At 35.1% G+C, this 14307-nt stretch overlaps 1 protein-coding gene and 1 pseudogene across 7 annotated transcripts in view; both read left to right on the plus strand.

The window, feature by feature from the left end:
- The window catches only part of FZD6 (frizzled class receptor 6), a 36188-nt gene extending 25166 nt beyond the window's left edge, over nucleotides 1-11022 (plus strand). For 5 of the 7 annotated variants that reach the window (XM_057735299.1, XM_057735300.1, XM_057735298.1 and 2 more), the window contains 4 exons: nucleotides 2505-3522; nucleotides 6032-6180; nucleotides 8122-8550; nucleotides 9546-11022. In XM_057735299.1, coding sequence (XP_057591282.1) covers nucleotides 2505-3522; nucleotides 6032-6180; nucleotides 8122-8550; nucleotides 9546-9714 — 1765 coding nt within the window. In that variant the 3' untranslated portion in view covers nucleotides 9715-11022. The remainder of the gene's footprint in view (nucleotides 1-2504; nucleotides 3523-6031; nucleotides 6181-8121; nucleotides 8551-9545) is intronic. The other 2 variants (XR_009053761.1, XM_057735297.1) reach the window with 2 other exon arrangements.
- On the plus strand, nucleotides 806-1375 carry LOC130853428 (60S ribosomal protein L21-like; annotated as a pseudogene).
- Nucleotides 11023-14307: the final 3285 nt, after the last annotated feature.

The following is a 14307-nucleotide window of genomic DNA, read 5'->3' on the forward strand; positions in this document are numbered from 1 at the left end:
CATGGACCTTTTTGCATATGTCTTGATTAATTACTTTTATCTCCTGTTCTCTAGATTTTGGGAGCTTGTAATTTGAAATATTCTACTGACATAAAGAGACCTCATATAATAAATCTTGAAAGGAAGGTGGCTCTCTGTTTCTTTATCTGTAGACTGAAGAAACTATAGAGCCTTTGTGGAACTCATACACTTCTGGTAGATGCATAATCACTTTCCAGAACAACTGGTGATATATAGTAAAGGTGAAGATGCTCATACCGTACATTTTAGGAAATCCCCTCCTATAGGAACTTTTCCACAAACAAGGAATCGTATACAAGAATACTTATTGTAGCATTATTCGTGATGTTTTTAAAATGAGAAAAAGTCTGAAAGTTCATTGTAAGAATGATAATTGTGATGCACTTACACACTGGAATACTACCATACAGGTGTAAGATGAATGCAGTTGACCCACATCTGTCAATATGGATAAATCTAAAAATTATAGTATAAGGAAAAAAGTATGATGTGTATAGCACAATGTCTTTTATATAAAGTTCAAAACCTATAAAACAATACTATATAACATTATAGTTGGAAAATAACAGTAAAATATTTAAAAATGCATGAGGAGAAATAGAAACTGAACTTGTAGTAATGAATATTTTGGAAGAGAGAGAAAAGAGAATAGGACCCAACCCAAAAGAGAAAGGGGTCCCAAATGTATCTGTAATGTTATATTGCTTTATTTAAATATTTAAAAAGATGTAAACTAACACAATATTGTAAAGCAATTATACTCAAATTTTTTAAAAAATTAAAAAAAATAGCTTTTCGGCCGGAACCGCCATCTTCCAGTAATTCGCCAAAATGACCAACACAAAAGGGAAGAGGAGGGGCACCCGCTACATGTTCTCTAGGCCTTTTAGAAAACATGGAGTTGATCCTTTGGCCACATACATGCGAATCTACAAGAAAGGTGATATTGTAGATATCAAGGGAATGGGCACTGTACAAAAAGGAACGCCCCACAAATGTTACCATGGCAAACTGGAAGAGTCTACAATGTTACCCAGCATGCTGTTGGCATCATTGTAAACAAAGAAGTTAAGGGCAAGATTCTTGCCAAGAGAATTAATGTGCGTATCGAGCATATTAAGCACTCTAAGAGCCGAGATAGCTTCCTGAAACGGGTGAAGGAAAATGATCAGAAAAAGAAGGAAGCCAAAGAGAAGGGTACTTGGGTTCAGCTGAAGCGCCAGCCTGCTCCACCCAGAGAAGCACACTTCGTGAGAACTAATGGAAAGGAGCCTGAGCTGCTGGAGCCCATTCCCTACGAGTTCATGGCATGATGGGGGTAAAGAAAATAAAAGGCCTGGACTCTGCAAATGTTTCTCTTCATTGAGTAGAAGTGTGTGTCCCCTCCCCAAAGCAGTATTTAAATCACATTTTAATTGTGTCCAAATTCAGTGGATGGTGTCTTTTCAAATTTAGCAATTTTTCTTTCTGAAAGATGTGAGGTAGTTTGTTGTGCAGTGTATGCCATTGTTTAATAAACTGCCAGGTGTTATTTATGAAAAAAAAAATTTTTTTTTAAATAAAAAAATACATTGTCGAAAGAAATGTATTAATTCATAAAGAAGAATAAATGGAAATACATCTTAAAAAATAAAAAAAAGATATAAAGCAAAACTGACACACTACCTTTTGCAAAAGCTTGTAGATACATCCGTGTTGTTTTTATGGGCATTTTATTATTTTCTCTTCTTATCTAAAGTGTATTTAAAATGCTTTCTCCTTAAAAACCTCCACTAATTTCTAAACCATGTAGATCCTCCAAAATAATTCTGGTGTGTGGAAACTCAACTCAGTGATAAAGTTCTACATGAAACAGAAATATCCCTTTGTGTCACTCAGGTCTGTCCATAAACAAGGGAGACAAACAGCCAAACCCAGTAAAATGGTGATGTGAGTTAAGCTGGTCCTCAGACTTCCTCTTGGTGATCTTTTTGCCCTTCTTTACGAACTTAGAGATCACTTGAACTCTGCCCTCTCCATCCAGGAAATGATCTCACTTTAGTCATTCTAGTTGTCATCACCTTACTATGTGGCTGATCTGTTTTGCTCATGGACGGTAGAAAATAAAAACGAATTTTCCCAAGGCTTATGTTTCAGATGCTATAAACAGACAAGCCAGCGTTTTTTTTTTTTTTTTTTGTCTAGAGAATACCAGTCAAGATAAATTCCTTCTTAAATACTTAATCTTGAAATCAGAAATTATTTAACAATGATTAATTGATTGTTTTCCAAGTAAGCGTTTTTGCGTTCACTTGCCTGATATTTAATATATTTGTTAATGGGTTGGGGCCTCATTAACAACTACACGTTTTTAGTCAACTTCAAAACTTCCTCCCCAACTCTAAACCTATAATCTGTTTAAGCTTGTATGTCTTCCCATCAGTTACGAATGCATAAGGAAATAAATGTTGACTTCACGTATTTATTTTTTGAAATCTTTACAGATTACAGTACTGTGACGAGTCTGTTCCTGTAACTTTAGATCAACCCACAGAGTTTCTCGGTCCTCACAAGAAAACAGAACAAGTCCAAAGAGACATTGGATTTTGGTGTCCAAGGCATCTTAAGACGTCTGGGGGACAAGGCTATAAGTTTCTGGGAATTGACCAATGTGCACCTCCATGCCCCAACATGTATTTTAAAAGTGATGAGCTGGAGTTTGCAAAAAGCTTTATTGGAATAGTTTCAATATTTTGTCTTTGTGCAACTCTGTTCACATTCCTTACTTTTTTAATTGATGTTAGAAGATTCAGATACCCAGAGAGACCAATTATATATTATTCTGTCTGTTACAGCATTGTATCTCTTATGTACTTCATTGGATTCTTGCTAGGCAATCGCACAGCCTGCAATAAGGCAGATGAGAAACTAGAACTTGGTGACACAGTTGTCCTAGGCTCTCAAAATAAGGCATGCACTGTTTTGTTTATGTTTTTGTATTTTTTCACAATGGCTGGCACTGTGTGGTGGGTGATTCTTACCATTACTTGGTTCTTAGCTGCTGGGAGAAAATGGAGTTGTGAAGCCATTGAACAGAAAGCAGTGTGGTTTCATGCTGTTGCATGGGGCATACCAGGTTTTCTGACCATTATGCTTCTTGCTATGAACAAAGTTGAGGGAGACAATATTAGTGGAGTTTGCTTTGTTGGCCTTTATGACCTGGATGCTTCTCGCTACTTTGTACTCTTGCCACTGTGCCTTTGTGTGTTTGTCGGGCTGTCTCTTCTTTTAGCTGGCATTATTTCCTTAAATCATGTTAGACAAGTTATACAGCATGATGGCCGGAACCAAGAGAAACTAAAGAAATTTATGATTCGAATTGGAGTCTTCAGTGGGCTGTATCTTGTGCCATTAGTGACACTTCTTGGATGTTACGTCTATGAGCAAGTGAACAGGGTCACCTGGGAGATAACATGGGTCTCTGACCATTGTCGTCAGTACCACATCCCATGTCCTTACCAGGTAAAACCTGTCATTTGTGTTATTTCACTATTTAATTTTAACGTGGCAGATGTTCCCTGGAAATGTCTTTGAATTAGTCATGAACATAAAATTAGGTTTCAGGTGAGAAAATCCAATAGAGAGAGAGAGTTGTTCCCTACCCCTCAGTTGAAACTGGGGTAAGTGTCTCAAGAGTTCTTTCCTGAAGTTTTAGCTTCAGTTACAATAGTAAAGTGCCTCCTTTAGCTGTTCTTTTAAAAATTAAATTGGATTGCCAAGGCAGATGAACAGTAATGAAGTCAGAAGAACAGGTCTTGTCAGAGGGAGAAAAAGAGAAGTAACTTCCAGGACTTCCATTGTGGTCCAGTGGTTAGGACTCGGTGCTTCCACTGTAGGGAGCCCAGGTTCAGTCCCTGGTTGGGGAACTAAGATCCTGTAAGCTGCACAGAGCAGCCAGGAAAAAAAAAAAAGAGAGAGAAGTATTGTTTTTAATTCTTCAGTTAGTTGGGGAAACCCTTATTTGGGTTTATAGTAAGGTCATGTATAATATATCATCTTATAGTTTGCTTGTATATGCTTATAAAAACAGAACTTAATTTTTGCCTAAATCATCCTGTCATTTCTTATGACAAAAAAGCACAATTAAAACATGTTTCATATGTTTCTGATGCTTCTGATTGGATTAGGTAGTGATTTTAAGATAAAAAAATAAATATCTGAAAATAGAAAATCTCAAAGCATTTTAGTTGATTTTTTAAATAGAAACTTTGTTTTTAATATATTTTATATATTTTTCTTGAATATTTATATATGGTATTAACTACTTATATTGAGTGTGAGTGCTATCATCACAGTGTATCAGATCTAACAATGTGTGGGCTGAATTATTTTACATAATAATTTATATTCTAGAAAGTTACTGCACTGAAACAGTGAAATCTATTTTACATACTGCTGTGTGGGATAGTGGTTTTACTTGCCTTATAGCCTAGCCATAGTCTGTTATCCGTTGTGTGTTTTTACTACATAATTAATAAGGGAGCTCTTTGAAGTGATCCTGCTATATTAAATGCCTCCTAGACTCCTCAGTATTTTTGGCAAACTAGGTGGGGAAGGCAACTGTTACATACTGCTAAAAAGTTTTAGATGATTGTTTAAGATTACGTTTCATGTAAAGAAAGAAACTATATTAGAAGATCAACTGAAAAAATTCTAATATTAAAGTGGGGAAGGACTTCATGTTATAAAATTCAGGAGCTATAAAAGAAAAAATTGCTAAATTTGGCTAAGGGAAAAAAATTTTCAGAGTCTGGATGGTAAAAAAAACCCACCACAATCAAAGTCAGGAGGCCAAAACTGGGAAAATTTATTCACACATCACATCATAATTACAGGGCTAATTTCCTAATTTATAAAGAGTTCCTATAGATCAATAGGAGAAAACCCAACAATCTGATATAAAAATGAGAAAAGAATATATAGAGAGGTCACAAAAAAGGAAAATAAAAAAGCTGTTCTTAAACGTATGAAAAATGTTATAAGAAATATGCAAATTAAAGTTAATAAAATTATTTTTCTGCTTATGACAGGTTTTATAACCACTGCATTGATGAAACTGGCAAAATACACATTTTAGACTTTGCTGTTCAGTTAGTTCAACCTTCTGTGGAAAGCATTTTGATAATATCTATCATTTAAAATGCACATACTCTTTGATCCTGTGATTCTGGGAATTTATTGACAAATCTGTTCACAAATGTGAGAAATTACACATAGAAAGATAATCACTGCAACATTATTTGCAATGGCAGTAGGTTGGAAATAACCTGAATATCTATTAGTAGGGATAGCTGAATAAGTTATAGTTCATCCACACAGTGGATGAACACAGCCTTTAAAAAGAAAGAAGTGCTCTAGAATGGTCTCCAAGAAATATTAGTAAGTGCAGAAAGCCAGATACAATGCATAATGTATAGTATTTTGATACTTGTAACATTTAAAAATTAATATTTGAAAGTTTATGCTTGAAAGAAAAGTATAATTTTTACAAAATTTCCACATTTTTACATTTTACTGATACTTATTTTGCTCTAAGTTTCTGTAACATAAACAACAACGACGCATAAAAACTCTAGAATGTTGTTATAATGAGTTTAATGTATTTTTTTATGGATAATAGTGAAGGAAAACAGATAAATATTGAGAGGCAAATATTTTGGCAATTAGAAGAAACTGCGGTACTTATAGGGGAAAAAATGCCAGATATCAAGCCAAGATGTAAGACATCCTTCCTAAATATATTTAATAAGTATTTTTCCCTTTTAGCTATATATTTTGATAGAAGTTCTTTGTTCAGAACTTCTGTAAAGAATATATTACACTTAAAGCACTATTCATTATATTATGTTGTATCAGACATTTCATAATAAAACAAGCTGATTTATACTTTTTGTTCAAGTTTTGCATTGACTGCATAGACTTTTCTCCACTTTAAATATCACTAAAATTCTTATTCATTATTTTTTTGTAGGCAAAAACAGAAACTCGACCAGAATTGGCTTTATTTATGATAAAATATCTGATGACACTGATTGTTGGCATCTCTGCTGTCTTTTGGGTTGGAAGCAAAAAGACGTGCACAGAATGGGCTGGGTTTTTTAAACGAAATCGCAAGAAAGAGTAAGAATCTATTGACTTATCTCACATTGTTTTAAAATAAATAGATCAAATACCAAATCATTGTACTGGAGTTTCATTATGTCAACTGTTGTTTCAAGGTGAAGTCTTTTTCCTGGACAGATGTGCTTTATTTTAGCGTTTGTTATGATAGTCTTTGACATATACTATTCTATTGAAATATGAACAAAAGGTTTGTAAAAATGTGCATTTTCTTTCCATGGCTTATAATATATCCAATATTATTACTGCTATCATTAAATTCATTGTTTTGGGTTCAGCATTTTAAACAATTTTATCCTTTTTTTATCCATGATAAAAGATGAAATGGGTCAAATATATGTAAGGTAGTCTATAGAGTGTGATTCTGATGTGATGTATGAGCATTACCTTTATTTTTTTATTGTTATTATTTTTTTTAAAGGGTCTTTTTTTTAAGATTTTTTTTTTTTTGGCTGTGTTGGGTCTTCATTGCTCTGCCAGGGCTTTTTCTAGGTGTGGCGAATAGGGGCTGCTCTTTCTTGCAGTGTGCGGGCTTCTCATTGCAGTGGCTTCTCTTGTTGTGGAGCATGGGCTCTAGGCGCACGGGCTTCAGTAGTTGTGGCACATGGGCTCAGCAGTTGTGGCTCATGGGCTTAGCAGTTGTAGCTCATGGGCTTAGTTGCTCTGCAGCATGTGGGATCTTCCTGGACCAGGGATCGAACCCATGTCCCCTGCATTGGCAGGTAGGTTCTTAACCACTGTTGCCACCAGGGAAGCCCCTGATCATTACCTTTAAATTTTATTACACACAGTGTAAATAACATGACAACATGTCACTTATTTGCCTTGTTTAAGATGGTAAAAATTTGAGCTTATGGAATACTTTGTAACAATGTAGTAGATTTATATTTATGATTACATAGTTTATTTTGTTATTTATATATGTTATATATTGTGTACTATCAACAATGTAGTATAGAGTATTTTTTAATTTATTAATTTATTTTATTTATTTATTGGCTGCATTGGGTCTTCATTGGTGCGTGCAGGCTTCCTCTGGTTGTGGTGAGCGGGGGCTACTCTTTGTTGCAGTGTGCAGGCTTCTCATTGCAGTGGCTTCTCGTTGCGGAGCACAGGCTCTAGGCACATGGGCTTCAGTAGTTGTGGCAAGTTGGCTAAGTAGTTGTGGCTTGAGGGCTTTAGAGAGCAGGCTCAGTGATTGTGGCACATGGGCTTAGTTGCTCCATGGCATGTGGGATCTTCCTGGACCAGGAATGGAACCCGTGTCCCCTGTGTTGGCAGGTAGATTCTTAACCACTGCACTACCAGGGAAGTCCCTAGTATAGAGTTTTTAAATTGCTCCCAGTTGGTTTGATTACTGAACTTTTTTGGTGGTAAAAATTTCAGAACCTGTCACAAATAAGTTCTTGAAGTCTAAAGAATTGCATTTAACTGGACTTTAATGTTTTGAACTATTATTATATCTCTATCCTGTATTTATATATCCACACTAACTTCAGAATAACTTGCTATATAACTTGAATGTTAGAAAGAAAACAATTGCATTTAAACAAAGACCATTAATTATATTCTATGTTCTTTCTCTCTGATTTACTTTCATATTTGATATATTTATATATGATACACATACAGATAATCCCCTACTTTATGCTGGTTTCAGTTTTCTTGCCCTCATCTTTTGATTTTGCCTATTTAATTTCTTTCTACTATTTATGCTGACAAAAGCAACTAACAGTGTGTGCACAAAAGATTTCATTTCATGACAGTCTACTTATATCTCATAGTATTTATAATCCCAGATTTTATTTAAAAATGTAAATCATATAGAACCTAACTTTAATGAATTAGGATTCTTGGCACAAGATTTATGATATGTTTTATGATTTCTGTTATATCACTTAACATTTATTAAGTAAACTCTCTCCATGGATTTTCTTATAGTCCAATCAGTGAAAGTCGAAGAGTACTACAGGAGTCGTGTGAGTTTTTCTTAAAGCACAATTCTAAAGTTAAACACAAAAAGAAGCACTACAAACCAAGTTCACATAAACTGAAGGTCATTTCCAAATCCATGGGAACCAGCACAGGAGCTACAGTAAATCATGGCACTTCTGCAGTAGCAATCACTAACCATGATTACTTAGGACAAGAAACTTTGGCAGAAATACAGACCTCACCAGAAGCATCAGTGAGGGAGGTGAGAGCAGACGGAGGAAGCACCCCCAAATTAAGAGAACAAGACTGTGCGGAACCTGCCTCCGCAGCAGCATCCAGCTCCAAACTCTGTGGGGAACCGACCGACAGGAAAGGCCAGGCAGGCAATGTGAACGATAAGAGCAGTGTGTCTGAAAGTGCATGGAGTGAAGGAAGGTGAGCTTGGACTTTGTTTTCTTAAATCATGGTTATTTTGAGTACTGCATTACACATTTTTCATTAAAGCATGGCATATATGGAAAGAAAGCATTCTTTGAGATGACATGTCTATACACAGTCCAAGGAAGCTTGGGATTTGCCTATAAATGCTATTTCGTAGCTTAATTCTTAGCATTGAGAAGACCCTTTCATGTATATTGTTCAAATAGAAAAGTAATATTCATTTCTATGGTAATTGTTAAGAGTTGCTTGTATATTTAGGGAAATGTTTAAGATTCATGTGAAATACAGGCCATTAAGTTCCAATTAGTACTACATTATAGTACTGTCTAAAATGGAGTTGTCATTTTGTATGAAGATGATTATAAAATGTTTTTATTTTCTGAGCATGAAAGGATATTGACATTATATTTAATGAATTTTTTCAAATGGTCATGGGTGATCCAGACACAGGTAGATATTGAATTAGCCAAAATATTGACAGCTGACTACTTTAAGGTCTCCAGGTTGTCTTACCTTGTCCTCCCAAACTAGGACAGATGTACCTCCAACAGCTTTTGCATCCTGGATTATGTATGATTAGACACGTGCCTTTATCTTGCACTAGATTTGTAAACTCCTCAAAGGCAGAGCTGAGGTCATATTCATCTTTGTATTCCCAATCTCTTACACAGTGTCCGACGCATGGTGGAAAATCAACAAAAAATTTCCTGAAGGCAGGAATCCTGTCTTATTCCCCACAAGACACTGTGGTCAGCCCGTACATAGGTGGTGCTCGACGAAGTTTCTGAAGTTATCAAAAATTGTATTTGAAAATAAATTATTTATACTTTGAGGAGTTAAAAGTATACATAAGAGTTAATTATTTTCGATAAAAGTGGATACTGGTTGGGAGTAACACTCATGGAAAGAGAAACAGCAGTTATAAGGACAGCTGGCATCAGATTTGTGCTTTGGTGTGTCTGTACGTCAGCTTTTGTTCTTTTATGTAGGGTAACTCCAAAGAGTGATGTCACTGAAACTGGCCCGGTGCAGAGCAACAGCTTGCAGGTCCCCAGTTCTTCAGAGCCACGCAGCCTCAAAGGCTCTACATCACTGCTTGTTCACTCAGCTTCAGGAGCTGGAAAAGAGCAGGGCACTGGTGGTCACTCAGATACTTGAAACCCAGGTCATCACATTACTAAGAAGTGGATTCCTGTTACACCAGAGGTGACAGTACACTGTTTTATAAGAATCACTGATATATTCTTCTTTTGCACTTAAAGCTGCACTGCCTCCTGTTACACTGGAAACAATAGATTCCGAGAATATGATTCATTTCACACAGAGGTTAATGACAACAATATACCCCAAAATGGAAATGTGCAGGTTAATAATATTTTTTAAATTGTGTGGAAGGAGGGAGTATTAGAGGAATCTTCCTTTTCTATTTATGAAGATTTTACTCTTGTTAAAAGTATTTTAAATTGTACTATGCTGTTTCACTTTTATGGTATAAAATCAAGATTTTTCTTTGCTGAAGTATTTAAAACTTGTCTGTGTATCTTTTTTATATATTTGAAAACAAGTTTATATGTTTTGAATCTTTTTTAGAAAACCAGGAAAGTCTTTATTATGTTATTCCAATACCTTATTTTCGCACTACTTTGGTAGCTTTTACACTGAATTTCTAAGAAAATTGAAAAATAGTGTTCTTCTGTGGTATAAAAAATAGTTGATACACCAAAAGGTGTTATAATGGAAATTTAACTAAAAAAATCCATTTACTCTACCTTATCTTCAATATGTGAATTTTATTAATTCTGGTTGTTTTAGGAATTTCACAGATCTATTTTGCAACTGAAATAAGGTGCTTACTGAGTGTCCAATGTTGATAATATTATGCTGCTGGCTGATCCTTCTGATTTTTTAAAATATAATGTCCTGAAGGATTAGTAGATGAAATGTTACTCTTTTATAAATTAAGCCAAGTGCAATTGATTTCCTTTTTTTAATATATCATGACCACCCAAGACTGTGTTTGTATGACCATTTACAATTGCTTATACTTTTGTTTTAACTTTTGTTTTTTAACATTTAGAATACTGCAGACTCGTTGCATTTGTGCAGTATCTTTCTCAGACGTCGTGTAGAATTCATCTCTGCAGCTAAATAGGATTTTGCTGAACATTCAAAAGTGCGCTAGCAGTGTTAGTGCTAAACAAATGGAAAAATGTATTCCTGATAAACAGAATAAAATATATTTCATATAACATACTTTGAAATATTAAAGAATTTTCTTAATTTTGTTTCCAGTGACTATTATTCCTTGAACAAGGTTTTCTTATGCTTTTGGTTTTTTTCTCTAACATTCTGTTAAAGCATAAAAAGAAAATTATCATGTACTGTATGAAAAATGTTGTAAAATATTAACTTTTCCATATTTTTTAACTTTGTATACATAAACTTTGTGTGACCTTTTCAGTAATAAAATTTTCTCTGTATGTGAGATTAGAGAGTATTCTGTGGTTATGTACGGTGGTCCTGGCCCAGGAAGTGGTATAATTTTTCACATCAGCGGCTCCCTGGCTAACAAGCCAGAAGCTTCTTTTTAACTGGAGAAAGAGATGACAGTCAGGACTTGTGTTATTTTTTTCTTTGTCACAATTTCTTCCCAAAGTATAATTATAGAGCTGTATTTGTCATAACTTTTTAAAGCCAGTTGTAGACCTGGGATATGGGGTAAAGCAGGGGGAACCCAGGACCCTGCTTTCACTCCTGACAGTGGGAAATAAAACAAGATCATCCTGAAGACATTAGAAAAACCTAATAAGGTCATGTCAAATTTCCAGGTTAAGATCTGGGAGAAGAGAAATTCACACTGCCAAGCCCAATATTTGGAGCTTCTTTTGCCTAGGGAGCATTTGATGATTTGGAAAAGCTGGCTGAGACATTGAACAGTGCTATTAACAGCCTCAAAGTCTGGAGGACAAGGAGAAGGGAGTCAGAATTGTGACCTCAAAGGGATACATCCTAGGAGTTAGATGAACTATAAGGAAAGCAACCCTGCTTTGTTATCTGAGTGGACTAGAAAAATCTCTAACCATGGAATTAGAATAAGGTAGTTCTGGATGACTAGGACCCACAGGCACTAGGCAGAAACAAATGAAAACCTTCCCTGGAGGAAGAAAATGTCATTTTACATACACTATGAATACTTCTTCAAATGCAATGCCCATATAATCAAACATAATCAGGTATGCAAAAAGACAATATGTGAACGAGAATTGGCACAAGCATTAGACAAGAGAAAAAGATGCAGAGATACTCCTAAATTACCAGGCATAGGTTCATTAAACTCATAAAACTTAAAAAGATCAGCAAAGAAAACAATGAGATACCACTACACACCTGTTAGAATGGTTAAAATCCAAGAAACTGATAACATCAATTTCTGCTGAGGATACACAGCAACAGGAATGCTCATTTATTGCTGATGGAAATGCAAAATGGTACAGTCACTTTAAAAACAGCTGGGCAGTTTCTCACACAGCTAAATACGGTCCTATCATATGATCCAGCAATCACACTCCTAGGTATTTATCCAACTGATTTATAAAGATATGCCATCCTTGCGGTGCAGTAGAAGACCCTCAGCTCCTTCAGTCTGGACAGCACATAGTGACTTCCTCCCAAAGAATACAGTATGGGAACAGGGTGGGGGAAGAGTAACTGTTACAGTGGAGAAACTTGACAAACACTACCTCCACCAGGTGAAGGTCAATATCAACAGTAATAAGTCACGTTGAGAGTGTGTAGCCTTCATATGATGTGCTGAAAATGGCACTTGACCTCTGTGATCTTCCTTTCCCAAATCTATAACTTCACTCTAGTCATGACTTGTCCAGTCACACAAATCTAGGCAGATGGACATTTTACAAAATACCTGACCAGTACCCCTCAAAACTATCAAGATCATCAAAAACAAAGTCTGAGAAACGGTCACAGCCAAGAACAGCCTAAGGATACATGATGTAAATGTAATGAGGTATCCTAGAAAAGAAAAAGTATGTTAGATAAAAACTAACAAAATCTGAGTGAAGCATGGGATTCAATTCAGTGGAATATTCTTGAGCTATGTATGTGATAAGTTCCTCCCTTCTGCCTGCTCTTTCTCACTGTACTTCCTTTTCATCAGCTTCTGGACATCATGGATGGATACTCCAGTTTTCTTATCTTTCCTCTCCTTTTGTTCATCTCTGAATTTTTATTCTCTAACAAAATATCTCAAACTTAACTTCTAAATTTCTATTTTAGAAGTTAAGTTAAATTTCTATTTTATAAATTTTTATTTTAACCATCATTTTTTTAAGAACTTTTATTGAGATGCAGTTGACATTCAATAAACTGCATATATTTAGAGTGTACAATTTGGTATTTTTTTTCTTATTAGTAATGTATATATGGCAATCCCAATCTCTGAATTCATTTCCCCCCATAGCCATCATTTTTTAATTTCACAGAGCATTTCATCTCTGTTCTTTTTAAGTAGTATCTTCCTGTTTTTATGACTCTTTATATATATTGGAAGATATATAATTTACTTTTCAAAGGCCAGAGAAAATATATTAATGTTTAATATTTATTTTGCAACAGATGAATTTATTAAAGTCCCTTAGTCCCTAATAATTTTGTAGTTGATTTTTCCTGGATTTTCTAGGTGGATGAACTTTTCATCCCAAATAATGATAATTTCATTTCTCACCTATTAACTAGAACTTGAAGCCAGTAATCATTAATAGTGGTAGGAGCAGGCATTCTTGTTTATTTTTAATGAAAATGCCTATAGTACTCCATCATTAAGAACAATGTTGGCATTTGATATAAGGTAGATATTTTTAACAAGTTAATAAAGAATCCTGTTCCATTTGACAATTTTTTTTTAATTAGTAGTAGGTGTTGAATTTTATCAAATGCCTTTTTGTTATCAGTATTAGTCAAGGGGGCTAACTGCTGTAACAAACAATCCTCAAAATTTTAGTAGCTTAAAAAACTGTTACCCCTCACATGACAGATGCAAATGTTCTTGAGGTAGCCTTCCAAGTGATTATTCAGGGACCCATTACTTTCATCTTGTGACTGCCATCTGTTAAGGCTTCAGATTCTTCTGCAGGTTTCTCTGCACCCAGCCAGCAGGTGGAGGCAGAGAGAGAAAGAGTAACCGACTGCACGCAAAAATATGGGTGGAACAGGAATTGGCTCACATCACTTTCAGCTAACATTCCATTTGACAGAGCTTAGGCAAAGATCCATACCTAAGTGGAGGGAAGTTGAGAAATATGGTCTAGGTGTGTGCCTGGGAGGAAGAAGAAACAGGCTAAATAAGCAACTGGAGAGCAATGTTTCAATCTACAAATGTGATGTAGTCAGTACTTTTCCTAATAAGTAGAATGTCATCCTTTCATGTTTTGAAAAACTGTAATTGATCATGGTTTATCATTGAATATACTGCTGGATTTGATTTGTTAGTGACTTGTTTAGGATAAAAATTTTCATCTATATCCATCTATATTCCAAATGATGTCTCAACCATGGGCATAGTATTTGTAATCAGTAAGCTGGAAACTTTTTAAGTATTCATTTTTAATAGCAAACTTCAAAACCATAATCTAATTCAAAAGAAAAAGGCAGTTTCTCTTTTTCATGGGACAAGAGTCTCTGATGCAGAAACAGCCTGCTCTTTCAGAGCTGGTGACATTTATTTTTATAAGAATT

The sequence above is a fragment of the Hippopotamus amphibius genome, chromosome 5 (assembly GCF_030028045.1).
Source record: "Hippopotamus amphibius kiboko isolate mHipAmp2 chromosome 5, mHipAmp2.hap2, whole genome shotgun sequence".
In the NCBI taxonomy this organism is placed as follows: Eukaryota; Metazoa; Chordata; class Mammalia; order Artiodactyla; family Hippopotamidae; genus Hippopotamus; species Hippopotamus amphibius.